This window comes from Brienomyrus brachyistius, unplaced genomic scaffold (genome assembly GCF_023856365.1).
Source record: "Brienomyrus brachyistius isolate T26 unplaced genomic scaffold, BBRACH_0.4 scaffold121, whole genome shotgun sequence".
NCBI classification, from domain to species: Eukaryota; Metazoa; Chordata; class Actinopteri; order Osteoglossiformes; family Mormyridae; genus Brienomyrus; species Brienomyrus brachyistius.
The window spans coordinates 437,960-464,507 of record NW_026042396.1 but is presented as its reverse complement, the minus strand read 5'-3'; the positions used below and the strand labels follow the sequence as shown (position 1 = coordinate 464,507).

The 26,548-nt window shown below is 50.3% G+C and overlaps 1 protein-coding gene across 1 annotated transcript in view; it reads left to right on the top strand.

Moving 5' to 3' along the window:
* The first annotated feature begins 186 nt into the window (after positions 1-186).
* LOC125727856 (mannosyl-oligosaccharide 1,2-alpha-mannosidase IC) overlaps positions 187-26,548 on the top strand; it is a 56,783-nt gene continuing 30,421 nt past the window's right edge. The window contains exons 1-3 of the mRNA XM_049004835.1: positions 187-283; positions 13,194-13,309; positions 25,954-26,034. Coding sequence (XP_048860792.1) covers positions 187-283; positions 13,194-13,309; positions 25,954-26,034 — 294 coding nt within the window. The remainder of the gene's footprint in view (positions 284-13,193; positions 13,310-25,953; positions 26,035-26,548) is intronic.

Below are 26,548 nucleotides of genomic sequence, written 5' to 3'. Positions count from 1 at the left end.
ACTGTGACCGCAACTGATTTCATTGTGGGTGTTTGGAACGATCCGGTTCCGTTGAACATGTCAGCACGGCATCATCAGGGTGCCATTCCTTCGTGACTCTGCCCCCTTGTGGCTACTTGGGGGGACTGTGCTGATTGTCATACCTCTAGCTAAGCGGTCTCCACTGCCCCCCCCCTTGTGTTCCAGATGATGAAGTTCGCTTGGGACAACTACCGGCGTTACGCCTGGGGCAAGAACGAGCTTCAGCCCCTGACCAGGAATGGGCACACAGGGAGCATGTTCGGTGAGTGACGTCCGTATGATGTGTGCATGTCTCTGTGTCGGGGGGTACAATCACTGCAGTAGTTCATCACCAGCTTCTGACTCCTCTCCCAGCTCCCCTGGTGTCGTACCATCAACAGACACATTCCCACCAGCGTACAACTCGAATTAGACACCAAAGAAGACGAAGGCCCTCATTCTGCTATAATCCATCCTTCCCATTGAGGTTCTGGTCCGCTTACACGTTTGCGGACTCGCTGTAGTCGGCCAGGACTTACTCGAGACGGCATTGGATGTAATTGGAGCAGGCTTGGTGAAATGGGGGTGTGAGGTCTTGAGCTTGTGGGGGGGGGGGGCTTGGTGTGTTTTGCCCATTGGATTCCACCACCCACACAGACCAGTTTAATAACGCTGATGATAAAGTGGGATCAGGTTTTAATGAGGACGGCAGAGACGTCGTAAACGCCTCCGGCTATCGGCGTTTGCCAGCTCTTTCCGGTCTGCTGTTCCTATCTGTGATGAGGCTGACCTTTCTAGCTTTTAATTGCTCTTTGAAATCTGCCTTCCCCCCGACTTTCGGAAATAAATCTGGGGTCTTACAAACTTCGGGGCATAATGGGAATGGCGTGGAACTTATGGGGACGTTGGTGACTGAGGCGATGCTGTATCGTTCGGCGAAATTAAAATGAAAGGAAGTTAATTAGACAGTTAAATAAAAGTTTGGCGTCTCCAGAGTTTGCGGTCCGTGGTTGTTGCATCGATCGGCCGACCAAATTGAGCCAGTCTGAGAACCCCAGTCTTAGGAAGATTTGATGTAGTCGGTGTGAGAAAGTGTAGCCATTTTATATTTTTATATTCCTTGTCCTGGAGGCCTAATTTGTACCTTGTCCTTTGTTCCAGCTGAGCTCGCAGCTAATTAGTCTTGATACCGTCGGTGACTGAGGGTGTGCGATCGGAATCGCGCGAAAGCGAAGGAGTCTGCGCTCCTCGCCTTATTTCCTCATTAGCCTTCGGCTGAATTTGTGCATTAAACATTTCCTGCAGGAAGGATAAGATACCTTTGTGTTACGAAAGCGATCCGCATTCATTATCTGAAATTATTAACGATTATTTAATTGTTAAAAAGTTTGGAACGTGAAGAAGGTATGAATACGCTAGTCAAATCGGAGCTGCTCATTTGAGACAAAAGCTTTTAAGGTGGGGTGTGCCGCACACAGCGCCCCCTACAGGTACGTTTAGGGTTAATGTCAGAGCTGTTCAAAGAAACTTTACGGAGATGGTTTGGGTGATAGATGAGCAATCGCCAGGATCCCCGGTAGGCCAGAGGTCGCCGGCTTGTTGGGCGAGTATCAGCGTTTATCATTTAATTGGCCTGTTATCAGAGGGACGCAATTAGCAGCCGAACAAGACGCATCGGGGTACCGCGGCGTTCATTTCACTGTCTCTCCCAGAACCTTTGAAGTCATTTCCTCTTTCAAAACCCCTGAGGAGCCGACCGCCACTCTCTGCCAATATCACTAATCTGATAAGAAGGTTTTTTTTTTCTATTTTCTTGCAGTTAAATTATTTCTCTAATGTGCATTTGGCGATATAGTGCTCTCAGCCTGACCGTGGGCTTGTTCTGCATACTCAGGATTCAGCCATGACGTCCCCCACAGCAAGCCAGGTGTGAATTGGATGCCGTGTTTCGTCGTCTAATCTGGGGGTAAACAGAGGTGCGTGGAGATGAAATCGGTGTTTGACAAACTTGTTGGACCGCTCAGACGTGCCTGGAGTCTCTTGGAAGGCCCAGTCCAGGCTCTTGGTGGAATTCTGGGAACATTGGCTTTGTTCTGTTTTTCACGCTCTCTTTACAACCCCCCCCCCCCCCCCCCCGCTGACTGCACCTGCTGCCCGTCTCTCCATGTTTGTACCCACCCCTCCGTTTTTTGCCTCTCTCCACCTCTCCATCTCTTACTCACCACGTCGCACTTCCTGTCTGTCTGTCCTTTCAGCGACAAAATTATCAACCAGATACGGAGGTTAAAGGGCAGCAGGTGCCCTGCGGGTGACTAGAGCATATTAACATGTGGTGTGCGTGTGCGTGTGCGAGTGGGTGTGCGTGTGGGTGCGTGCGTGGGTGTGCGTCTGTACAGTCACCGGCACCGGTGACCCTACTTCTGGCTCGGCGGCAGCCTCGTTAATCACTATCAGTTGACGCACCCCCCCCCCCCCCCCCCACACACACACACACACACACCCATAAGTGGCCCCCTCATCTCTTCACTCTCTCAGTCCTCCTTGTATCGTTTGCCGTCTCTCAGCCTGAGAGCACAGTGTCAGAGGTGCGCGCTGATCCCATGCCTGATGTCACGGTTTCCCTACATCCGCCAGCCTCCGGCGATGTTTTTAACTGTGTCTTGTGACATGTTCTGCCCGCCGTCTCCTGCCCGGGCCTGAGGCGCGTCGGCGAGCAGGAGCGTGCCCGCGGTCACACTGCGCTCTGCCAGCTCCATCCGGCGTCGCTCTGACGCCGGCAGCCAGAAATGATTCAGCATCCTGCCGTCACGCGGCCTCTTAATGACTTTTTAAAATTACCCTCTTGTTTTTCCCCGATGTCGTTTTCGGTGAGACATTTTGGCAAAAGAAGCAGAGGCTGCCATTTGCTGGGGGGGTGGTTGGGGAGCTTTTATTAGCTCCGGTCTATCATCTTTGAAGATACCTCACGAGATCCTGTGACCATGCCACAGGTCAGGAGGACCGCAGATGGGCAGGATTAAGGAAACGCAGTCCAAACCTGCCACGATGAGTGTAAACGTGATAGACAGGAGGAAACAGAGAAGAATTACAAGCCATCAACCACACGCTATGTGTTCTGCATGCTAATGACCCGAAGACCAGCTGGTTTTGATTCTTAGCTGTGATTGGTCTGCACACCCGTCAGTCTGATTTGAGGGGTGGGATTTGGGGTGTGACCAATAAGGAGGCTCTGTTAAGTGGTGCGCTGACGTGGCAGGGTTCCTTGAAGGGCACCTCTGTTTTTTTTTACATTTTACGTGTTTTAAAATTACCGGCTGACCCCTCAGGAAAAACCAAGCAGCTGCTCTGGGTGGAAAAACGACGCGCGTGCAAGTCGAACAGCCGCCAGAGGAAGTCAAGTGTTCAGAAGGCGCTTAGAGTCGGGTGGCGTCTGAGAATATTTAACGTTCCCATGCATTTTTCCATCATTTTCTGGTTTTTCATCGCACGAGTTGACTTCAGACTATTGTTCCTCCATGTTGATGTTTGATGTCTGAGACTGTAGATCTACAGAGCAGCAGTGGGGGGGGGAAGCTTCGCCTGATTGGCTCCTGTCCTTTGAAACGCTCTTCCGTTCATCGTGGCGAAATCCCATGTCCTGCTGTGTCTCACTCTTCCCGATGGTTGCATGTGGTGATGCTATTTCCCATCATGCACTGTGTTTCCGCACCGTTTCTATAGTCTATAGTAGTCAAGAGGACTGAAGTTATCCAGCTGGTCTTGATCTCATGTTATCTTAATGCAAAATAACGCACCGCACTGGAAGGGCTGTTTTTATTGCATGTAAAGGAAAAAGTGGAGCATACATACCAGGGACTCATGGGATTGCAGGCAACGTAGCATCAGGACCACATTTGAGGTGCAGAAGCCCTGACAGAGAGTCTGTTTTATCTGATGCTTTTGCCCAAAGTGAATTACAGTAGAGGGAAGGGTCACAGTATTTTTCTGTGGGCTCCAAACCCCACAACTTTGTACATTAGTGTGACGCTCTACTTGTCACGCCACAGAGCAGCGTCTTGCATGCTGCGCTTTCAGGTGCTACAAGGCTGCACTCAGTTAAAAACTCTCTGTTTCCACTTCTGTGCTCCTTTTTGCTGAAAAGGCTGCATAAATGATCGCTATTAAGCTACATGAACAAGAATTATGTTGGCCCCGCCCCTGGCCCCCGCCCACCTGGGCTTAAGCACTAAGCCCTGGGGAGGAGCCACCTCCCAGCTAACATAACACAGTGCTCATTTTTGATGTTATTGCAACACATTACATGCGTGTTACGACCCGTGTTTAGCGTGTCAAGGCTTCAGGAGCGTACTTACTCAGTTAAAAACCTTGACAAAAGCTTCAGCCTCCTGAAGACCTCCTCCAGACTCCACCCTGATCGTTAAGAGAATCTGTCGCACTGCCAGCTCCAGTTGTGTCATGGAGGAAACAGAGCAGCTTCTGTTAATGGCAGGAATATAATGAACTTTTGTTAACGAGCCAAACGTTCGCGGTGTGGGACGCCTGGGAAGTTTCTGACAGAAGCCGGGCGGTTGGTCGGCTGTTTGACTGCGACCGCTGTTGATGGCGGGGGGGGGGGCATGGTGGATCTCTTCAGTGCCTGGCCCCACCAGCCACTCAGTCCGCTTTGTCTGTATGGCTTGGATGGGGCGGGGGGGGGTGGACAGGACTCTCCTGTTTGCGTCCTTCCTGGCAGCCTTTCTCTTTTAAATGGGAAGGTTGCCCTTGTCCCCCCCCCCACCCACCCCAGCACCACACATCTTTTTTAACAGGATGAGGTAAATGACAAAACAACTGAAAGGCCTGTTAAACCCCCCCCCCCCCCCCCCACACTGGCTGGATAAACATCCCCCTGCTAAACCTGCTAGCTTTGCCAGCCGCTAAGCAGTGCTGCTCCCAGATCAGTCCCACCACATCCTGTCAGCTCTGACAGCATCTGGATAAACTCCAGCCCCCCCCCCTCACTTGCGTAGACGAGCTCTGTAGCTCCTCCCTGATGATGCAGAAGGTCAAAGGTCGCCTGGGCCGAAAACTGCAGTTAAAAAAAAAATTTTTTTTTAATTATTAGGGCTGCCAACAGGGGGCGCTCCAGCAGTTTTGCGTCATGGGTTGCATCCCATCTCCGTCCACCAGCTTTTTTCCTTCTCTCTCTTTCACCCATTATCTCTCCCCCAGGCTGCACGGAAACTTGGCCCTCGTCTGAGTGGCGCTGTGACCCCTAACCCAGCTCCGCCCCCACGCCCCTTACCGCTGCATCCCTCCAGCATACTGATGATGAAGTATCTGTCAAACATAGTGGGGAAAGTGAGGGCGCAGGCAGGGATGCAGCCGCAGCAAGCGGCCACAGGTTGCATGGAATGCGGGCAAGCTCAGTAATACAAGGGATTACAGAGACGCGTCTTAATTATCATTTAGGTGTGTGTTAATGATCATTTGTTGGGGGAGGGGGGTGGGGGCATGAGCATGACTATATTAAATAGGGTTCAGGCCCAGTCTTCATGTCTTCGGGCACCATGCTGAGACTCACACAGGATCTGCGAAACCCTCCTGCCTGGCGTGTATCCCAAAGACTTCCTGTTGAAACGGCTCCCTCTGCTGGGCTCACGGCCAGAGGTTGCTGGTTCAAGTCCCAGGATGCTTGCAGCTGGCGAACCCTCAGGCGATGGCGCTGCACGGGGAGCTGACAGGCCGTGCTGCTGCCTTTGGGCGCTTGTACGCGCTGAGGGGCTCAGCAAGGGGATTTGGAATCCATAATCACCATCTTTGGAGTTAGATACCGCTTGCATCTCTGGGATTGGATACAGCAGTACCACCCCCCCCCCACACACACACACCCGGTGATAGAACTACATCAAATGTTGTTCCCCCTGGTGTATGGTCATGCAAAACACTAAAAGTTGGTGGTAGTATAGTTTCATGTATAGGATTTTGGGGAACTGGGTAGGAAAAACCAGAGAGGGTGGGTAAATAAATGCACCCCCCACCCAGGTTTCAATGTTTGTGAGACACAGCTGTTCCGAGAAGCTGGCGGAAATTTGCCAGCCTGCTACCACACAGGCTTTTGTCACTGTTGCCACAGCAGCACTAAGCTGGTCATCCAGGGTCCCGGACTGAGAGACCTTATGCAGGACAGTAATGCATCATTAGATAGCAGAATTCTGATTGGCGTTAAAAGTTGACCAATCAGATGATGTGGTGCTACGGTGGGCGGGCTCTGGTCATTTGAGAGGGACATGGTATCTGTCCACCATGGCTCGGGACCGTGGTGCATTCGGGCTCCGTCAAACCTGGCGTGGATCCGCCCATACGGGGGGTGTCCTTTACCCCTCACCCCCCTTCCTGTGGGACAGTTGGAGAATCACATGGCTGCTTTTTCAGCAGATCTGTGATTAGGGAGAAGGACTGAGGTGCAGATGGGAACATGTGAGGGTTTAGCAAAACTAACTCATGTTATCTCTCTTCTGTGAGGGAGGTGTTTTTTGTTTGGGGGGGGGGTATAAAACTAATAAATATTGAATGGATTCTCTTACATTGACCCATTCCCATCAGAGAATGAGCCACAGATCTGACGAGGAGCGGTGAGAAGAGGTGCCAAGGAAGAGGGCATAGAGGAGAAGCGTGAGCTACAGGAAGAATGTGTGATGTGGGGGGGGGGGTGTTATTAACTGCTTTGAGTTGGGGAGTTTCGACAAATGTCTCACAGCATCAATAACTGCTCGTCCAATCAGACGTTAGGGAGCGTGTCTAAAATTCCCACATGGACTAATGACTACAGCGTTAGAGGGGGCTATTACCCTGTTCACTAGCCTCTACCTTGCTTACATACACTGGTGTCTTAGTAATATTTGATCTTTTATATTTCGTAGGTGGGGCCCCTGCAGTACGGCAGTGCAGGCTAGGTGGCGCTATGAGCTCTGGGAGCCCCTCGCTTTATGATGAGGGAGTAATTAATGGCCGTGCCACATTTCAGATGGTGTCGAGTTCTCGAACTGGCAGGTGTTCTTTCACGTTTATCTGCAGAGCCGGCGTGAGGCAGACGTCTTCGCACTGACCCCGATTACGGGGCACTCCCCCAGCCCACTTCCTATCGCGTTAACAACTTCAGTCGGCGAAATTGTTTCTCGGAAGCCGATGGGGCGAGATGGAGGATGCAGCGGCCGCCGATATGAATGAATAAGGGCTGTCAGCGGATTCGTAATTTGCGAATCGTGCGGCAGCAAACGGGTCGAATTACTGTCAGCCGTAACAAGCAGCTCTCCGCACGCGAGCCGAATGCGAGATCGGGCCCTTACGTAACCTCCCTACCACGCAGATCGGAAACTTCTAGATCATCACAGTCACCGGTACTGAAAAGCCATTAAACGGCAGGCAGGCTGCTAACCGCGGGCTAACTGCTGATTAGGCTCAGAGTCAGCAACGATCATGGTTATCCCCCCCCCGGTCCTTGTGGCAGCCGTGGCAGATAGTCCCAGACTCTGCATTGCGGGGAGGGGCTCGGGAATGTCGCACGTCTGTAATTTACTGTGATTCGCTGATTGGTTGGGGTGACCCAGCCATAAGCACTGAACTTGCTGGGAATGCTGGGAATGTGTGACACACTCTCCCATGTTGGTGCCATACCTCCCGACCATCCGACTCCGAGGAAGGCGATGTTACATTATTCAAGTGACGAGAGGCGGAGCTGAGCTGTCAAGGCCGTCAGGTTCACGGTTCGAGAAGCAGGGATAGGTGTAGCCCAGACCTGGGGACATGGAAAACAGTATGGGTGGGGGGGCGATCGACTGCCTCTAAAATCATGGATGTGTGAGGGGGAAGTAGAATAGGCTGACTGACAGCTGAGGCTGAGGCTTTAGAACACTATCAGATTTTTCTATTCTGGGGGGTACAGAGACGAGGGCTCTGGGTTGCCCCCCCCCCCCGAAATGGACACCCAGGCCCATGTGTTTGCTGCAGGAAATTTACCAGGGGCTCAGGTGGATCAGAGCGTGGCAGGAGGCACATTGGGAGGACATGCTGGATAGGGGGGGGGGCATCTCCCCGCGTGCCCCGCCCACAGCTGTGCCCCCCAATGGAGCTTCCCGTCCTCACTGAGTCACAGGCATCCCTCTAATGATGCTCCTAAAGTTCCCTGGCCACGGCCCCCAGTGCCCCCCCCCCAGCGTTCCCTGTCTGTCCCCTATGATCAAGCTCTTCTTCCTTTTCTTTTCCCCCACCCCCGAATAAAATCCCCGTTCCATTGTCCCGTGCGCCTGCAGTCATGTTCTGTTTGTCCCGGCCGAACCAAGCCCTACTGTCCACGTCTGTGGTTCTGCATACGAATCTGCGTAGAGTGAAGGCCCCCCCTCACCCACCCACCCCCAGCAAACAAACAAAGGAATAATTAAAAGCAGGAGACCCCGATGGCCATTGTCTCGCGCTTTGGCTGCGTGTCTGAGGCCGTTTGCATCCGCAGATGCAGCAGCGTCTGTGTCCAGTGAGCCGCTCTTCTTCCTGTTTCATTTGGACCAGCTGCACTGTCCTGTCTCCAGTGCACTGCATCTGTTTGCGCCCCCTCCACCCTGCAATTTAGTGCTGGGCACATAATTACCGGAGTGGGGAAGCAGGCAATCAGACTTACTATTCTTGGCGCTCTTGTTGTGATGCATCTCACCTGGCTGGGAGATGGGGAATTCAAACACCCGGAAATATCTCATCCGGATGCCTGTCTGTGTTTCTGTGGGGGGGGTGACTTTCAGTGAGACATCAGGGGTTACTCAGCAGGACTGAGTGGAACTGCTGGATGGGGTGAGCAGAGCCATCCAGGAGGGAACTCCTCCCATCCACTGGGCCTGCATCCCCAACCCCCCTCCGCCCCAGAATGGACACAGCTCAATAAGTTTTACAGAGCAGTGCTTTGAAAAGTTAAATCAAGCACTTCTGGGGTGAAAGCCCCCTCCCTTTCTTTATCCCGCCACCACATGGTGCATCGTTTACTATCATGGGGGGCCAGCAGGGAACTTTCTGGAGAAGTTTCCTCCTCATCAGTAAGAAGCAATTAACACCCGTACCCCCGACAGTGAAGCAGCACCTCCCCTGCCAAGATGAAGTGGACCGCAGGCGGCGAGAAGGTCCTGAGCCAGCCGAGGGGCCTCCGGGGGTGGGGGGTTGGGCCTGCTCTGTCTCCCTGCCGTTCCAGCCCCCCTCCGTCTCCCTGCTGCTCTGTCTCCCTGCCACTCCTCCGTTCCCCTGCCGCTCCATCCCGCTACCTCACGCTGGCTGTGGAGAGTTTGGGGCAAACCCAGCCTTTGTAGGGAGACGCAGCAGCTGACGATGGCTCTTAGAGCACACTGCAGCGTGAATAGTACGCCCTCCTGTGGCAGAGAAAAGCTGCTTCTTTACACAGGGTTATTGTTGCCGAGTGTTTTCTCCGCGAGCGTTTAGAACATTCCGGTTCCGAGAGCAAAGCATTTCTGCAATGCTAATGCTAACACTAACTGACCAGGGCTTACTGGCCAAAGGGGTGTGGGGTATGGAGGCTTTTAAACGAGGGCCTGGGACATTCATGAACCCCGGTGCTGGTTCTAGCTGCGTCAGGCAATAGTTTTTTAACGAAAGAATAAGGCAGTAGGTCCACCAAGACAGCCGTCCTCCAATTTTCTCATGTGCAGAGAGCAAAAAATGGGTTGCTTAGGTCCACCTCCTCTACAATCTGATTGGTTGTCTCTCTGAACCAATCATTTTTTTGTTCTGCCTCAGAACATTTTTGTGTTAGAGGCTCCCTTATATGGCATTTAGCTACGGTAAAGAGTGACACACATCACAGAAAGACCAAATAATGCAATTTGTTCTAAGTTTTAGAGTTTTGTTGCGCCTGACAGATGTTTGCATGATTGATCAGAATCAGCCATAGTTACGCTTCTCTAAAAATATAAGGTTATTTCTATGGAAATAGCCCTAAATTACTAAAAGAGGCTTGGCCAGTAGCTAATTTTTCATACTGCCATACCATACAGATATTATACTAGCGGGGGGTCGGGGCAGGGGGGGGGGGTATAAATTTCATTGAAATTTACCGTATTGCCATTATATTATCCATGCTTAACCGAATGATACCTGAAGCTGAAGTTGACCATGTCTGTATCACTCTTTATCATTCTAGATCTTTCAGTACTTACTGTTGTATATCTTTAAGCACCTAACATGATATATCTCTCAGTACTTATTGTACTGTATCTGTCAGTACTTACCATTGTGTTTCTGTCAGTACTTACCATTGTGTTTCTGTCAGTACTTGTCATTCTGTATCCCTATCAGTACTTCCCATGGTTTTCTGTCAGTGCTTATTGTGGGGTATCTGTCACAACTAAACATTGTGTATCTATCAGTACATACCGTGCTGTATCCGTCAGTACTGACTTTGTGTATCTGTCAGTACTTACCGTGGTGTATCCGTCAGTACTTATCATTCTGTGTCAGTATGCTGACAGCTGCAGGACTTATAAAATGTGTGTGTGATCGAGAGAGGTGTGTTGAATCAGAGGAAACGCGATGGGGGTAAATGAACATCAGACATTAAGTGGAACGTTAGCCTCTGATGCGACCACTATCTGGGATCCCTCCAGCTGTCACTGACAGGGTCGTGTCCTGCAGATGGTCCATGCGCGAGGCTGGCTGCTGGATTGGAGAGGTCACTGCTTTCCTGCTCCCTAGAAGACCGCGAAGACCCAATGGGACCTTCCGAAGTGTCAGAAGCTGTCATGAATACAGCTACAGGCCTGAATTCCTGTAGATAGTCTTTAAATGTACCTTTGAAATGCAGACCCGTGTAGATATGAGGTGCAGGATACCTCTCAGGATTACTATGATCCAGGACATCTCGCTACATCACTCGCGTCGCACTCAATAATCCTCTGTTGGGTGTGTGCGTGAGTGTGTGATCTCGGTGATTAAACTATAGAGAAGCATCTCCGGGGCCCGCAGACTGCTGTGACAGGTGTGATGAATGAACACCATGGACGCACATACGCACACGCACACACACACACGCACACACACACACGCACACACACACACGCACACACACAGATGCACATTGTGTGTGTGTAGAAGAAGAACTCTGTGTCACAGTGTATGTCCAACTCCTGCACCGTCACGCACACCAGCCCGACACTGTGGCTACTATCCGCTCGTCTAAATTGGTATAACAAATGAAATGAAATGATGCTTTTAATTGCCATTTTCACAGGTACATTTGAATGCTTATTTTTGCTTAAGACGTTGCGTGTGAAGCTTGGGGTCCGAGCACCGGGTCAAGTCATTTATCCAGCATACTTGGAGCATTTTGGGGAGGGGGTGGGGAGGTTAGGGTCTTTGCTGTAGGGTCTAATGGATCCGTGACCGTTCTGCCAAGGAAGGGATTCAAACCAACAACCAATCACAGGCACAGAGGCCTAACTCACTGAGGCACAGACCACCAGAAAGTAAACGAGCTGCTTGCCGGTTGTTTGGGAGCTTTGGCTCTGAAGGTGATTGTTCTGTGTCCATGCTGGAGCGAAGCAGGCCAGGGGGAGGCAGCTGGGGGCAAACATGTGGTTCAGGGACCCGATGATGAGCTGCTTTAACGGTCCAACCCTCCACCTTTGCAGCGCTACCGTGGCCAGACAAATCCAATTAGGGGATTACATGTTGTACCTCATGTCTGTATTTGAGCAAAATGAACACAAAAAGAAGTGTTTAGCGCGTAATTGCGGGAATTACAGTAAAGTCGATGGAAAATCAGGACGCGACACCATGTTAATTCCGTACATCCATGTCTCCAAATGTCAACATACCCGGAAAAACTCCGAAAAGCCGGTGGGCGCAGAACTGCCATCCCTGATCTGACCCCCCGCCAGTGTCCGGCGTCTGTCCTGCTGTTCTTTCCCCTGTCTCTGATTGGACTTTTAATTCCCAAGTTTGATTTGAGTCGCAGGGAGTATTGAGTAGCATATTAACTCCCTCCAAAGCAGATTCATCGGACCGGCTTTATTTATGATACCTACAAAGCATGCCCCCTTGCCCCCCTCCCTGCCTAAGGCTATGGGCTGTCGCTGTCAGCCTCTGAAATAAATAAGGCACCTTTAATAGTGCGCTTGTGGATGGGCTTTGGGTGTACATGATTGATTGATCTGCCCCTTCTCTCATCCCGGCCATAAATCACGCCTCGCTTCAGTCCTGTTTCCGTTGGGAATTCGTGCTCCAGCGATCCTGGGGCCTCTGCCGTGTCCCCGACTCTCTGCTGCCTTTTCTTATGTCTGCAAATAGCAACACAGCAAAAAATGTGGCATATAGATGAGAGTGTGTGTGTGGGGGGGGGCTACCGGCTGAATGTTGGGGTGAAGCCGTGTGATTTTGGTCTTTGGGGGGAGGCGTCTGAAAAAAATGCAGGAAAACGGCACCGTTATTGAACCGGGAGTCTGTCTGCACAGTGTTGATGGGAAATAGGAGCTGAAACAACTGGCAGCATGCAAAGTGAGTTTGGGCTCAACGGTGCCCCCTACTGTCAGGGTGATGAAAGGCAGAGGGGAGTGAGGGCAGCAGAAAGGGGAGTGTGTGATAAGGGGGGTGGGCAGGCTGGTGGTGTGGAGGGTCATAGCAGGAGAGGTAAAGGAGAGAGAGAGGGAACGTGTAGGCAGGGGTGGCTATTGTCCAGGTGATCAGCTTCACAGCCAAATGGGAAACGGTCAGGGCATCTCCAGGAGGAGCAGGACGGCTCCCTAACAACCCCCCCCCCCCCCCCCCCCCCCCCCGTCCTTTTTCTGTTCTTATAACTCGTTTCAGCCGCGTGTGCACATTTCATAAAAAAAAATAAAATAAAATAAATAACAACCCATTTAAAGGCTGCGAGATTTAATAAAGGCTTTGGAACATTTCTCATTAAGCTTGTGTGGGGAATATAATAACTTCAAATTAAGTGCATCTAAATGCGGCCCCTTAATGGAGGAAAACACTCATTCTGCATGTTGCGAGAATTTGGATGCGGCTGGTCATGTTCATGGTGCTGAGTCGCCGGCCTGACGCCAGCTGGGTAATGATCATCCACACCTTTGCACTTTACAGCTAATGAGGAATGCTTTGAGATGGGGGGGGGCTTTTACCCAACCATGAGGAAAATGCCATGCATGGTTTGTGTCCCGCAGGTGGGCTGAGGGGAGCCAGCATCGTGGATTCACTGGACACTCTCTACATCATGGGCCTGAACGAGGAGTTCGAGGAGGCCAAGGAGTGGGTGGAGACGGTACTGGACATGAGCACGGTAAGCCCCCCCCTCCGGGTAATTCTCGGGATTCCCATCTGTCCCCTTGCTGACATTCCTGATTCCATTGGCAGTGTCAGTCTGATGCTGACTTTCCTGGCATTAACAGACCTCTGCGCGGGACCTGATACGGAACTCGCTCCGCTTGTACGTTTCTTTGAGGTCTGCAGTCCCCATAATGAGCGGCTTGGGTAACAGCGGAGTCCTGCGGTGTTCTTTGGGGGGGTGATGAAAGGGATACAGGGTTTGCTGGTGATAGGCAAACAACTCCCCCCATGGCCCCTTTCTACTTCCTGTTTTGTGTTCCATGCCACTATCAGTGGCCTGTGAGGACAGACGTTTAACTGTGTCGCAGTGGACAGCAGGGGTCTCGCTGGTGGGCCTGAGTGGAGTCATACCTCATCGCCCTCATCACCTTGAACCTGTGACCTACTGATGGATATCAGAGCTACTGAGAAGGAGGCGGAGGGCGGCCCCGTCCACGTTTATTACGCCTGTCTCCTGCTTTTCGGTGACCTCTGACCTCTGACCCCGTAACTGTCAGCTTCATGCCGTGCTGCACCTCATGTCTTTAATAACAGTTTTTTTGAGCCGTGTGGTGGATTCCTACAAGCGGTGCACTTTTAAAATGGCAGTTAGGCTCGGTGCCACTTCCTGCTTGTACGTACACGCCGTGTAACACTGAGGTTCCTGACGGCCGGGTTGTGGGGTCCAATCCCTCATGTGGAACCGTCGTTGCACTTTGGAGAGAATGCTGACTCACTTCACCGTGAATGTTGTGGTAGTAATTACGGACGTGCGTGTTTGGGTGAAAGGGGCAGACTAAACCAAACGGGATGGGTGGGGTTATCATTCCAGCTTTAATCGCATTAGAACTCTAATGTTACAGGCGAGTTGGTTCCTTGGGGAATGACTCTACATCATGTGTTTTTACTATTGAAAGGATGGGGGATGGTCTTGGGTGGGTGGTGATATCACTGAAAATGTTGTTTTATTTAGTTCCATTTTAATTTTACGGCTCATTCGCAAGTAAATAAAGGTGCCGTGCAGGTTATTTACAGACCCCAGAGGAGAACGTCATTACCATCGGCGTCGGCCCTTTTCGGAGAGAACAGCTCCGTTTTCAGCAGGCCCCCTCCATCCCAAGAGGAAAAAGTGGGTAGACCCGGATATTTCCGGAAGGCCACAGCGAAGGCATCCCACCCCGTGAGGGGGAAGTGGGTCAGGACTACGGTGCGATCCCCGGAATGCCAAATGAAACATCCGCTTTAATGATAAACATGGAGACGGATTTTCAGGGGTCGTGTGAATAAATTAGCTCGGTTTAATTTATCCCGCCCTCCCCCCCAAAGCCCCCCCTTGGAAACAAACAAACCAGCACTGCCAGTGATGTTCTGGCTCGCAGACGCCGTGATTCCCTCTCCTCTCGCTCAATCAGTTAAACGCACGACGGCCGCCTCTGTCGTTTCCTGACTCGATCTACGAGGGTAATTCCAAGGGACGTTACCCACCCGGGACTCTGCTTTTATTACCGTGTTGATTTGATTGCACAGTTTTCTGCACCCCCCACCTCCTCACCCCCCCACCCCCATCTCCTTCCCTGATCTGAGAAACGTCTAAAGAAAATTACGCCTCTGATTACACTTTCATGCTAGCTGCGTGGGGCCGGTTCCCGCTGCTGTGATTGACAGGGCCATACCTTAACCCCCCCCCCACCACAGGTGAAGATGCCTGGACATTAGTGAAACTCCTGTCTGCTGCAGTTTTATCGCTTGTTGTGGTGTCTGTGGGGGAGGCTGGTGTGAAACAGGTGCCCTCTGAACACCCAGGGGGGAGGACAGTCAGGTGTTGCGGGCATGGCCGTTTTTCCTGGTGTGTCCCTTAGGTTTGGGGGGGGAGGGGGGGGCAGGAGGGATGAGGCTGCCAGCCCCCATCTCGTGTACGAGGAGGGTTAATCCCATCCCCTCAATGAAGACTCGATTTTCTCCCTTCGCTTGTCTGTGATTCCTGCCCCCCCCCCCCCCCCCATAAGTTTTCTCAGGTTGCGTTTGGTTCATTGATATTGTTGACCCCCCCCCAGGAAAAAAGGGCAATTTTTAAAAACAGTCAAGCCCCAAACTTTCCTCAGTTCCTCTGTAGATGTGCTGCTCCTCTGTGTGAGTGTCTGTTTCTGCGGGTGTTTGTGTATTTGTGTGTATGTGGATTATGTGTATATTACATCGTGGAGACCATTTTTCAGGTCCCCACAAACATCTGTAAATGTAATCAAAAACTAATGCCAAAAGACTTGCTTTCTGTTTGGCTCCTTATGGTCAAGGTTAGGGCTGGATAGGGGTTAAGATCATCATGTTGGAATCGGGGTTTTCCCCATAGAGTCCCCACAAAGATATAACCCGTGAGTGTGTGTGTTTGTGTGTGTGTGTGTGTGTGTGTGTGTGTGTGTGTGTCTGGGGAGGTTGTCCTGTGCTTGGTAATGAAATGTCAAAATGCTGCTTGGGGATGAAACTCCACAGTGGGCAAACTCTGTAGTGTCCTCCTGAGGTGTATCTCTCAAAGCATTTGTCCAAGAACCCTAAAAGGAGGAAGTATGTCTCCAGCCAGGAAGTGACAGGTTGGAATGAACCTGGGGTTTGCATTTATCTGCAAAGAGCCCAATGTGGATCATGTGGCCCCCAAGCCCCAGGATGCCATGTGTCTGACGTCAGGACCCTGCTGGAGACAAGCTGTCTCATTGTCTGGTTTAAGGAGAGTCAAGGCTGAAAATTCTCCACTTTGGAGTGGAAAGACAGGTGGGGAAGCTGGCCCTCCTCTTTGGGGTCCCTAACCTTTTCTTTGGAATATCAGTATAAAGAGATGGATGGAGGCATGGAGAAACTTTCCAGGAATGTAATCGGGAACGGAAATTCTTTAAGAGTAGTTATGCCTTAATGAGTGAATATTTACAATTAGAAATGAAAGGCATAATGTAATATGTACTATTTAAAAGCATGTTTTGGAGTTTTTCAATATTTTATAAGCCTGGCACTTTATCTATTATATATGTTTTTAATTTAAATATTTAATGTTATGGTGGTTTTCCTGAGAGAAAGGCCTGTTTTCCTTTTGTTTGCATGTACAGGATAATGGGAATGGCGTAATTCATATTTTCCATGAGAATCAAATAAGAGGCCTTTTCCAGCCTCAAATTTCCAGCCTTCCTTTATCTGTGAGCCAGGTGTGAAGCCTCTGTGCCCAATCAGAATCAGTAATTATTACACTGTGTACCTGGGAGAGCTGAAAACATGTCCTGGATTTGGAATCGAGGACCAGATTTAGAGAGGCCTGCTTTAGAGAGTGAAGGCAGAGATCGCATTGATGTTTTAGTCTGCAGACACCGGTGAGGTTCCTGATGGACAGGCAGTCACCTCAGAGTGGAGCAGAGTGGAGCTCCAGGAGAAGGTCTGCTTCAGTCTACAAGGAGGATGCACTGGGGGCGGGGCCACAGAGCCACTGGCCCCAGCTGAAAGCTGATTGGTCGATGGAGTGCCCACTCCTCTGTCTGTCATTGATTCTAAACATATTATTGGCCATGAAATTTAGTCCCTCTTATGCCCCATACCTTAAAAAAATCCTAGAATTGCCCCTGGTGCCCAGGGTGGTTATCCTGCGGTTTACAGGGATGATGGGTTTTAAATAATGTCAAAGGCGGAAACAGAAACTCAAAAACAGAGGAAGAGGATGGAGGCACATGGATTCTCCTGGGGCAGCAGAACAGCAGACCCTCCATGAGTGCAAACACGCCTCTTTTATGCCCCTTCGTAGAGGCTCTGGAACCTCAGGCTGGGTTGTGTGTGTGTGTGTGTGTGTGTGTGTGTGTGGGGGGGTATGCTACTTCTGACCATCAATGAAGCAGAACCGACACTGTGAGAGCTTCACTCAGGGGTCTTCAGGGACTGCATGCTGGGTGCTACTGCATCTGAGGCTACTGTAACCTGGAAACGGCACGCCCACCTGCCCCACAGGAGGACGTCCTGCCGAAACTAGGCTCCTCACCTTGCCCTCACTTTCTTTCCGCCTCCCACTGCGAGGTGTGGCCTCCACATGCTTCCGCCTAGTGTTGGGACAGCCCCCCCCCCGACTGGTTCCGTCCAGGCGCCAGTATCGTGGCCCGCTCGTCGGGAATGCTGATTACACATCCATTAGTGAGGACAAGAAATCTGATTTGGCGTCTGGATCGCGGAGCTGGCCTGCTTAAGAGGTACCTCTTAACCTGAGTTTGTGGGAAGTTCCTGGCCTCGCCGGCAGGCCGACGTCCTTCCTGACGGGAACAGAAGCTTCTTTTCAGGGTAATTATAGACAGGCCTCTCTATGTAGAAGCAGCCGGAGCCTACAGGAGGTCACATGACTCATGTTCCTCAGGTGGCGTGGTTATAGTTCAGTAGGGATGGAGAGCTCGATGCCTTTGGCAGATCCTGGTCACGCCGGTCTGCTGCTCTGCAGCCCATCCTGGGGGCATGTACAAACCCTTACCTCAGCAGGGAGGTATGTCATGGTCTCCATGACAACATTTCAGTTTAAATTCCTCCAGCTTTCCCATACTAATTGGGTCCCTCTCTGCCCACCCCCCAACAAACACACACACACACACACATACACACACACCAACACCAAAGAGCTGAAGTATCACAGCTGTATTGATAACACTGCCTGACAGTGAGGGGGAGTTCAGACAGAGTGGTCTATAATTTTTGCGTAATTGTTTTGGGGGTGGGATTTCCAGTTTAATTTTTCTTGCGTTTAAATTTCTCAGGGGGCGGCATGGTGGTGCGGTGGTTAGCACTGTCGCCTCACACCTCTGGGACCCGGGTTCGAGTCTCCGCCTGGGTCACATGTGTGCGGAGTTTGCATGTTCTCCCCATGTTGTCGTGGGGTTTCCTCCGGGTACTCCGGTTTCCCCCCACAGTCCAAAAACATGCTGAGGCTAATTGGAGTTGCTGAATTGCCCGTAGGTGTGCATGTGTGAGTGAATGGTGTGTGAGTGTGCCCTGCGATGGGCTGGCCCCCCATCCTGGGTTGTTCCCTGCCTCGTGCCCATTGATTCCGGGATAGGCTCCGGACCCCCCGCGACCCAATAGGATAAGCGGTTTGGAAAATGGATGGATGGATGGATAAATTTCTCAGAACTCGGCTGCTACTGGAAAACGCTCGGCAGCAGGATCTGCGGGGCTTGTGCCTGTGCGGCCCTAGACATTGACACCAATGTCAGCAGATATTCGGGGGAGGGAGCAACCTCAGCTGAAAATAACAGCCGTCGACAAGTCGTTCCTTGCGGTTCGTGGATAGATACCTGGCTAATGTGGCTCGTCACTCCAACGTTATTACCAACCCTGATATCAGTTTCGTAATTCAGTACCAATACCGATTTCATATTTCAATACCAATACCAATTCTGTATTTCATTACCGATACCAATTTTGTATTTCATTACTGATATCAATTTAGTATTTCAGTAGCAATGCCAATTTTGTATTTCATTACCTGTGCCAAATTCATGTTGACCAGATTTATATCAACAAATTAGCTGTGTGTAAATAATAAGGAACGTGTCCTTCTATCACGTTGTTCTTGAGAGCTTGTGTTTGTTATCTATTGAACCCATGTCTTCAGAACGCAACTGAACCACGGAATTGAGTGTCAACCACCCCAAACGCCCAACCCCCCCCCCGATGCACGGGGCTGCACTCACTCTAGAACAAACACTGCGCTTGTCATCGAAATGTCAAACTTAGCATATAAACACTCATCACTGCCATTCGCTCACTGCCGATTTGATGGGCGGCGGATGCGTCTGTTTTTGTCAAAATTACTGATAAGACATAATGTGTCAAAGGGTGTTTATGGGTAATTAGTCTCTGTTCAATCATGTTGTTTGTTTGTTAGGTTATGTTAGGTCTTTTCTTGGGAGACAAGACAGGACTGCTATTGTTCGGTGAAAAAACAAATGTGGTTGGGTGGGGTTGGATGCTACACTATGGATTTCCAGTCTTGGAAAACCCCTAACACAACAGCACGATGACCTCTCTCTCGGTTTTTATGTAAAAAGATTTTCATGAATTTTATCATTTACAACATAAGCAGAATTGTCGTTGAGAGACCCGGACCTTCATTGTCCCGTGTTCCATGTCACTTTTCCTGTTTTTGTGTACTGATCAAGTTCTGTCTCCGTTGGCATTATTGGGCTATAAGGGGCTTCAGTGACCCAAGCTGGGAAGTTCCGCCTTGCTGTGATGGATATCAAGTTCTGGGCGATTCTGTTCCCCTCACCTTCACTCTCTGCCATTTATCCTGCCACCAAAACGCTATTGCTAAATGAGGACCAATTTGATCATGCTACAATACTCCCGGAAGGGATCGGCTAAGAGTGCCCCCCCCCATACAACAGGCTTTGGATAAGCTTTAATTGAATGCTTGGAAACCAGCTTCTCATGTCTTGGAAACTAATCAAACTACTAATTAGAGCGTATTAAATACAGCAGTGACTTTATCCATCACTGGTGGGAGGTGAGACAGACTCTTTTCTGAGTGGGAGAACTGGAATGGCAGCGCTGGTAGTACCCTCGTGTGCAGAACTACTGGGACCTGGATGCTTTGATTTAATTGGTCCCTGTAATTACCACTTAGCGCCGATGACAGGTGATCTCCACGTAGTTTGATTTTTAAATGAAGGGCTGGTTTTTGTTTTAATTAAAGACAAAGGGATTAATTGAGCACCGAGATTGTAAAGAGCCCAAGGCGGTGCAGACGGAACAACAGGACACGCTGCGCATCGTGGTACCGGGATCACACCGCTAAGGTGTTAAGGGAACGCTGCACCGGGATCACACCGCTAAGGTGTTAAGGGAACGCTGCACGGGGATCACACCGCTAAGGTGTTAAGGGAACGCTGCACCGGGATCACACCGCTAAGGTGTTAAGGGAACGCTGCACCGGGATCACACCGCTAAGGTGTTAAGGGAACGCTGCACCGGGATCACACCGCTAAGGTGTTAAGGGAACGCTGCACCGGGATCACACCGCTAAGGTGTTAAGGGAACGCTGCACCGGGATCACACCGCTAAGGTGTTAAGGGAACGCTGCACCGGGATCACACCGTTAAGGTGTTAAGGGAACGTTGCACGGGGATCACACCGCTAAGGTGTTAAGGGAACGCTGCACGGGGATCACACCGTTAAGGTGTTAAGGGAACGCTGCACGGGGATCACCACCGTTAAGGGAACGCTGCACGGGTATCACACCGCTAAGGTGTTAAGGGAACGCTGCACCGGGATCACACCGCTAAGGTGTTAAGGGAATTGCTGCACCGGGATCACACCGTTAAGGTGTTAAGGGAACGCTGCACCGGGATCACACTGCTAAGGTGATAAGGGAACGCTGCACCGGTATCACACCGTTAAGGTGTTAAGGGAACGCTGCACCGGGATCACACCGCTAAGGTGTTAAGGGAACGCTGCACCGGGATCACACCGCTAAGGTGTTAAGGGAACGCTGCACCGGGATCACACCGCTAAGGTGTTAAGGGAACGCTGCACCGGGATCACACCGCTAAGGTGTTAAGGGAACGTTGCACCGGGATCACACTGCTAAGGTGTTAAGGGAACGTTGCACCGGGATCACACCGCTAAGGTGTTAAGGGAACGCTGCACCGGGATCACACCGCTAAGGTGTTAAGGGAACGTTGCACCGGGATCACACCGCTAAGGTGTTAAGGGAACGCTGCACCGGGATCACACCGCTAAGGTGTTAAGGGAACGCTGCACCGGGATCACACCGCTAAGGTGTTAAGGGAACGCTGCACCGGGATCACACCGCTCACCGCTAAGGTGTTAAGGGAACGCTGCACCGGGATCACACCACTAAGGTGTTAAGGGAACGCTGCACCCAGGATCATGCAGGTAAAATGTTCCGGTACGGTATAGCAGGCTTGCACTGGTGTTGTAATGTTAAAGGATTATTGTTTTATGATCACATTGGTCAACTGTTAAAGGATGTCATGAGAACGTTGTGGAAACCTTTTTGAGGTGGTGGCAGGCATGGGTTCCGCAGATGTGATTGGCTCAGCCTGCATGCAGAAAGGGCTACAGAGGGGCTTCAGGGAGCAGGGGCATAGTGTGCGTGTGTGTGGGAGGGGTCCTCTGAGATCAAATTTGCAGAGTGGGGGGGGGAGGTCCCACTGTGAAATTTGCTGGAAAGGGTGTGTGTATGAAAATAAAGGCCAAGGTGTTTACGATCGCGGTGAGATTATCTGGCAGGAAGCGGGGAAGGATCAGGCAGGCAGGCAGGATACGGGGATTTATTAAAGAGAAGACGCACAATCGGGGAAGCACACGTGGGTGATCAGGGGGTGTGGCTTGCACACGAGGACCGGACGCGCAGGTCATGACACAAGGCAGTTTATTTTGCAAGACATTCTAATAATATATGGGATTGGGGGCAACCAGTGCTTGAAGTTGGGCAAAAGAGGTGGCTGTACTCCTTGTTATTCAGGTCTATGTTCCGGTACTCCGCTTGTTATTCAGTATCAGGTGTCGGTACTCTGCTTGTTATTCAGTACTAGGTGCCAGTACTCCCCTTGATATTCAGTACTAGGTGCCAGTACTCCCCTTGATATTCAGTACTAGGTGCCAGTACTCCCCTTGATATTCAGTACCAGGTGCCGGTACTCTGCTTGTTATTCAGTAGCAGCAGATATTGAGAGGTGTCAGTACTCTGAAGAGAAAAACAAAGAGGTGCTGCTATTGCATACCTGTGAGTTCCAGGCCATTTCAAGCACAGGTGGCGGCTTGCCCCCCCCCCCCCCCAAACCTACTGCACCCCTGGCGAGGAGCCTGAAACAGCAACCCAGCCACGGCCTGCTTGCTATGCAGCTCGGCTGCGGCGTTTGAATGTTAATTCCCTGCCATTAGCATCTCCTGCACGTACAGAACAGGGGACCACATCGTCTCTGTGTAGGGGCCACATCGTCTCTGTGTAGGGGCCACATCGTCTCTGTGTAGGGGCCACCCCGTCACAATACAGGCCATTGCTTCCGAATGTAAACCAGACAGCTTTTCGTCTTACAATAACAGCCATTCGCTGAGCCAGTACTTAGAGATGTAACCTGATATCTCTGCACATTAATTGTGGTCCTGGAGTCCCCAAAACACCTGGTGCCATTTTTCTCTAGTCTCAAAACAAAAGGGGCAGGTAGATTTCAATTTTCCTTTGAGAAGGGGCTAGATAGAAATAGCCTGTTTATGCTATGGGTTGCATGTGGTAACTCTGATTTAGTTTATTGCTATGAGTTTTGTGTGAAGAAAAGTGTTAGAGGGGCAGGAGGGGTAACAGTTACTGTAGCGCTTTGCTTTGAAATGTGCTGTAATTACTGTTGTTTATTTTAAGGGAGCAGCCTTCCGGAGAATTCTCCAGGTTCCTTGGTTGCTTGTTAGGGGGGTGGTATGCCGTGGCTCCCAGTGTGGCTCAGCAGCCTGGTGCACTCTGGCTCTCATCTGAAGGTTGCCAGTTTGAATCCCAGACCTGGGAGACCGGTACCATTGTTGGGTCCTTGCGTAAGAACCCTAACCCTGTATGGCAGCGGTCCCCAACCTTTTTGCCAGTCAGGTTTTTTCAGTTTTTTCACTGCCTTTTCAGTTTTATTCTGTTAACATTTCCGCGGACCGGGGGGAGGGGAGGGGAGGGGAGGGCGTGTTAAGAGATGTGTGGAGGCATGGAATGGTCCCCGACAATATTTTCATGGACCGGTTTAGAAAACTAAAAACAAAAATACAACTTCCCATCCCACTGAACAGTCCGTTATATCCAAAGTCCGTTATATCCGGAGTTGCTGTACGCTGTACTCATCCTTCTGCAAACATCTAATAAAACATCCTTTCGTTTCTTTCCATACATGCCCTTTGTATGAGTGTAATGTTCGGTGGCCACTCTTCTGAAGTGTGTTTGTTTTTTGGGGGGTTTCTGCAGCTGGCTCCTCACTGCACCCACTGGTTCCCACTGGATGTTTGTTCAGGGGACCGGCACCCAGTGGGCTGGAAACCCTGCTGCTGCAGTGTGCACTGCTTAGCATTCTCTTCGCATTCCCTTCTTGCTCTCCTCAGATTCGCCTTGGCGACCTGAATCATTTTCAAGCCTCCTCTTCTAGCTGTAATATAGCTTATAATGATCTTTGAAGATGCTAAGACTATACTTTAAGTACCTGAAGTATGTCATGGACCCTCCATGGATCAAAGGTGGTTTTACCCGTCGGGGAAGTTATGTGCTTAACAAGGCAGCGATACCTCTTCCTAAATTAACTTTTTAAGTATGACATTGATCCCTTGGGTTTTGAGCAGAGTATTCTGGGCCGTTACGCTTAAGGGACAGATTTTTCAGCTCCATAAAAGTAAGGTTTTTATTTTGAAGATGGACACTAGGGGGCGCCGTATTGCACATGCCATGTATACGCGTCACTGCGTAGCACTTCTGCCCGGGAATAACTTCTGCTCGGCTCTGGCGATGGCCCACTGGCCTCAGGCAACTTTGTGCTATGAAAACCAGTAAGAAATGGCGGGGGCGGGGGGTGTCTAATTAGGCTCGTATAGATACCTTTAGCAGATGAAATGCCTGTCAATGTGTCAGTGTCACAGCGAGGGGTGCCTGACCAGTCATTCTGCTAGGAGACAGGCATCCATCCCAGGCTGTGCTGCAAATGCCCCTCAGCGAGTGCCACCCCCTAATTGGCCGTCTCTCAAGCTGACAGGTCGGCCCCCCCAGTGACCGAAAGCTCCCTCTTTTTTGGAGAGGGAGTGTCAGCAGGTTAGAGCTCTGTGCCCGTGATCGGGAGGTCGCCTGTTCGAATCCTGGGTCCGGTACCGATGCTGCCGTTGGACCCCTGAGCCCTAAACGCCCTTAAGCCCCGTCACGCTGTCTGATCCTGCACTGTGATCCCCAAGCTTTCTCTCACGCGTATATATGTCTGCGAATTTCCCCACGGGGTTTAATAAACTATCCTCATTCCGTTTCCTATCTGTGATTTTTGTTTTTTTTTTTTTTTTGTCTGTTTGCTTCCAATTCGTGCTAATCTGTGTACTTATTAACTGAGGGGTAACAGTGAAGCCTACAGCATACAGAACCAGTGGCAGTGATGGGGGTGGAGGGTGGAGGAGCCGAAAGCTTTTGTTCTGTCACTCTGTTTGTATTTATCTGCCAGGAAGCCATGATAATTGGTAGCATTTCAGTTACGTTACAACAGAGGTTCGCACGGTTCAGCTGCCGTGGGTCAGTACTGCCTCTGCGCACCGTGACCCTGCCAATCTCTTCCGGAAACCCCTTATTTCCATCACCATCACTCGTATTGTGCACTTCCAGCTCCTTGCAAGCGGTGTAGGCTCGCCTGGAAACTGGCATGTAGTTTTTACGGCCGACGTCCTGTGATTACCGGGCGGACGCAAGCTTCTTATTTTATTTTTTTTTTGTTTTGGTCTTGACGAAGCTGTTATCAACATCAAACGTCTACCATCTGCTATCAGGCTGCCATTGTCACCACGATTTGCTTGACTGCTCCGGGATCCCGCAGAAAGTGCAGATGATCAAATAAAGTCAGCCTCCTGCTTTAAAATGGCAGATTATGACCCGTCAGGAGTAACACCCCTTGTTGAAGGAAATCTGTTTTAACACGCAGATGGGGGACATTGATTTGATAAATTCCTGGTTGCGGACTGCTGGTACGAAGGGATGAAGGCTGATGGCTGAAAAAATCTCAGCATAGTTTTTTTTAACATAGTTAAATAAAGCTTATTAAGGTAGCCACAAACAATCTGGCAATATACCAGCATCTGCATGCTAATCCTATAGTGAAAACTGAATTTTACCCTATCTTTAACCCAATAGCAACCCTAACCCCAACAAGGTGTAAGCAGAGAGTGTTGCTCATGCATCTTGAAAAACTGTAGAAAACAGTTTTCTCTCAAACCTAATCTTAGACATAACCCCAATTCTAACCCTAACCAAAATTCCAAACTTAACCCTAACTAGCCTTACCCATAATGCCAACACTAAACCTAGCTCTACGACGCCAAACCTAAGCCTCCCCTGATTTGTGTATTCTTGCAGCGATGTTTTTAAACCCTCCCCCCCCCCCCTTGTAATTACATTTGTGTAGGATGAGAGTAATGGTCATGGACTGTTTGTCAGACATCGGCCCTGAAGCTTTCAGCCCTCAGTACTTTAAGGTGTTTTTCTCGCACTTAAATTCGTTCCCTTTCTTCTTACCCAGCCGGCATAAAGTGAAAATGTGAAATTAAGTGAAAAAATAACAAAGAACAAAAAACAAAAGAAGATTGTTCAGTTCGCCGTCAGCGACCTACACAAAGACGGGGTGCGGGAGGTCGCGTTCAAGCCTGACTGTCGCAAACACGGACGTTGACTGATGCTTTTTTTACTTTGTTGACTGCTTCAAAGTGTCTCAGGAACTGTTAATTACATTTAAATGGGACTTTATACGAAAGTCCCAGCGATGGTACATGTGCCTGATGTATGATTAAACTGTGCGATCGAGTTCTCTTAGTGAAGTGAGGGCGGGGTGTCTCTGGGTTTCTGACGGATTTTTTCGTATACATTTCTTTCCCCTCCAGAATGGAGAAGCATCCCTCTTCGAGGTGAACATCCGCTATGTGGGCGGCCTGCTCTCGGCGTACTACCTGACAGGCGAGGAGGTAAGATTTATCCGCTCCCATTACCCCCAAACAATGCCTTTGGAATCAGCACCTTCTGGTCCATTTCGGACGGGCAAGCCTGGCATCTCGGCCTCTGATGAATAAGGGTTCGGGGGAAAGGCCCTCCCCCTCTTTGTCTTGCTTTGTGTTTCTCTCACACACACACACACACACACACACAGGTTTGTAATTATATCTTTGTGAGGACTCTGCGTTCAATTCCATGGCGAAGACTCTTCTCCCAACTAGACGACCTTAAGCCCCACCCAACCATAACTCTAACCGTATGTAACCAAACAAAACACGAGGCTTTTGGCATTTTTAGTTTCTTGATTGCATTAACAGATTTTTGAAAAAATGAAAAATGGTCCCCACAACGTCGAAATGACAGGTTTTTATTACATTGCGGGGAACATTTGGTCCCCACTATGTAATAAAAACCCAATCCACACACACACACGCACTAACACACGGAATTGTGTATTTTAATGCATAAGATGGGCAGTGATATATT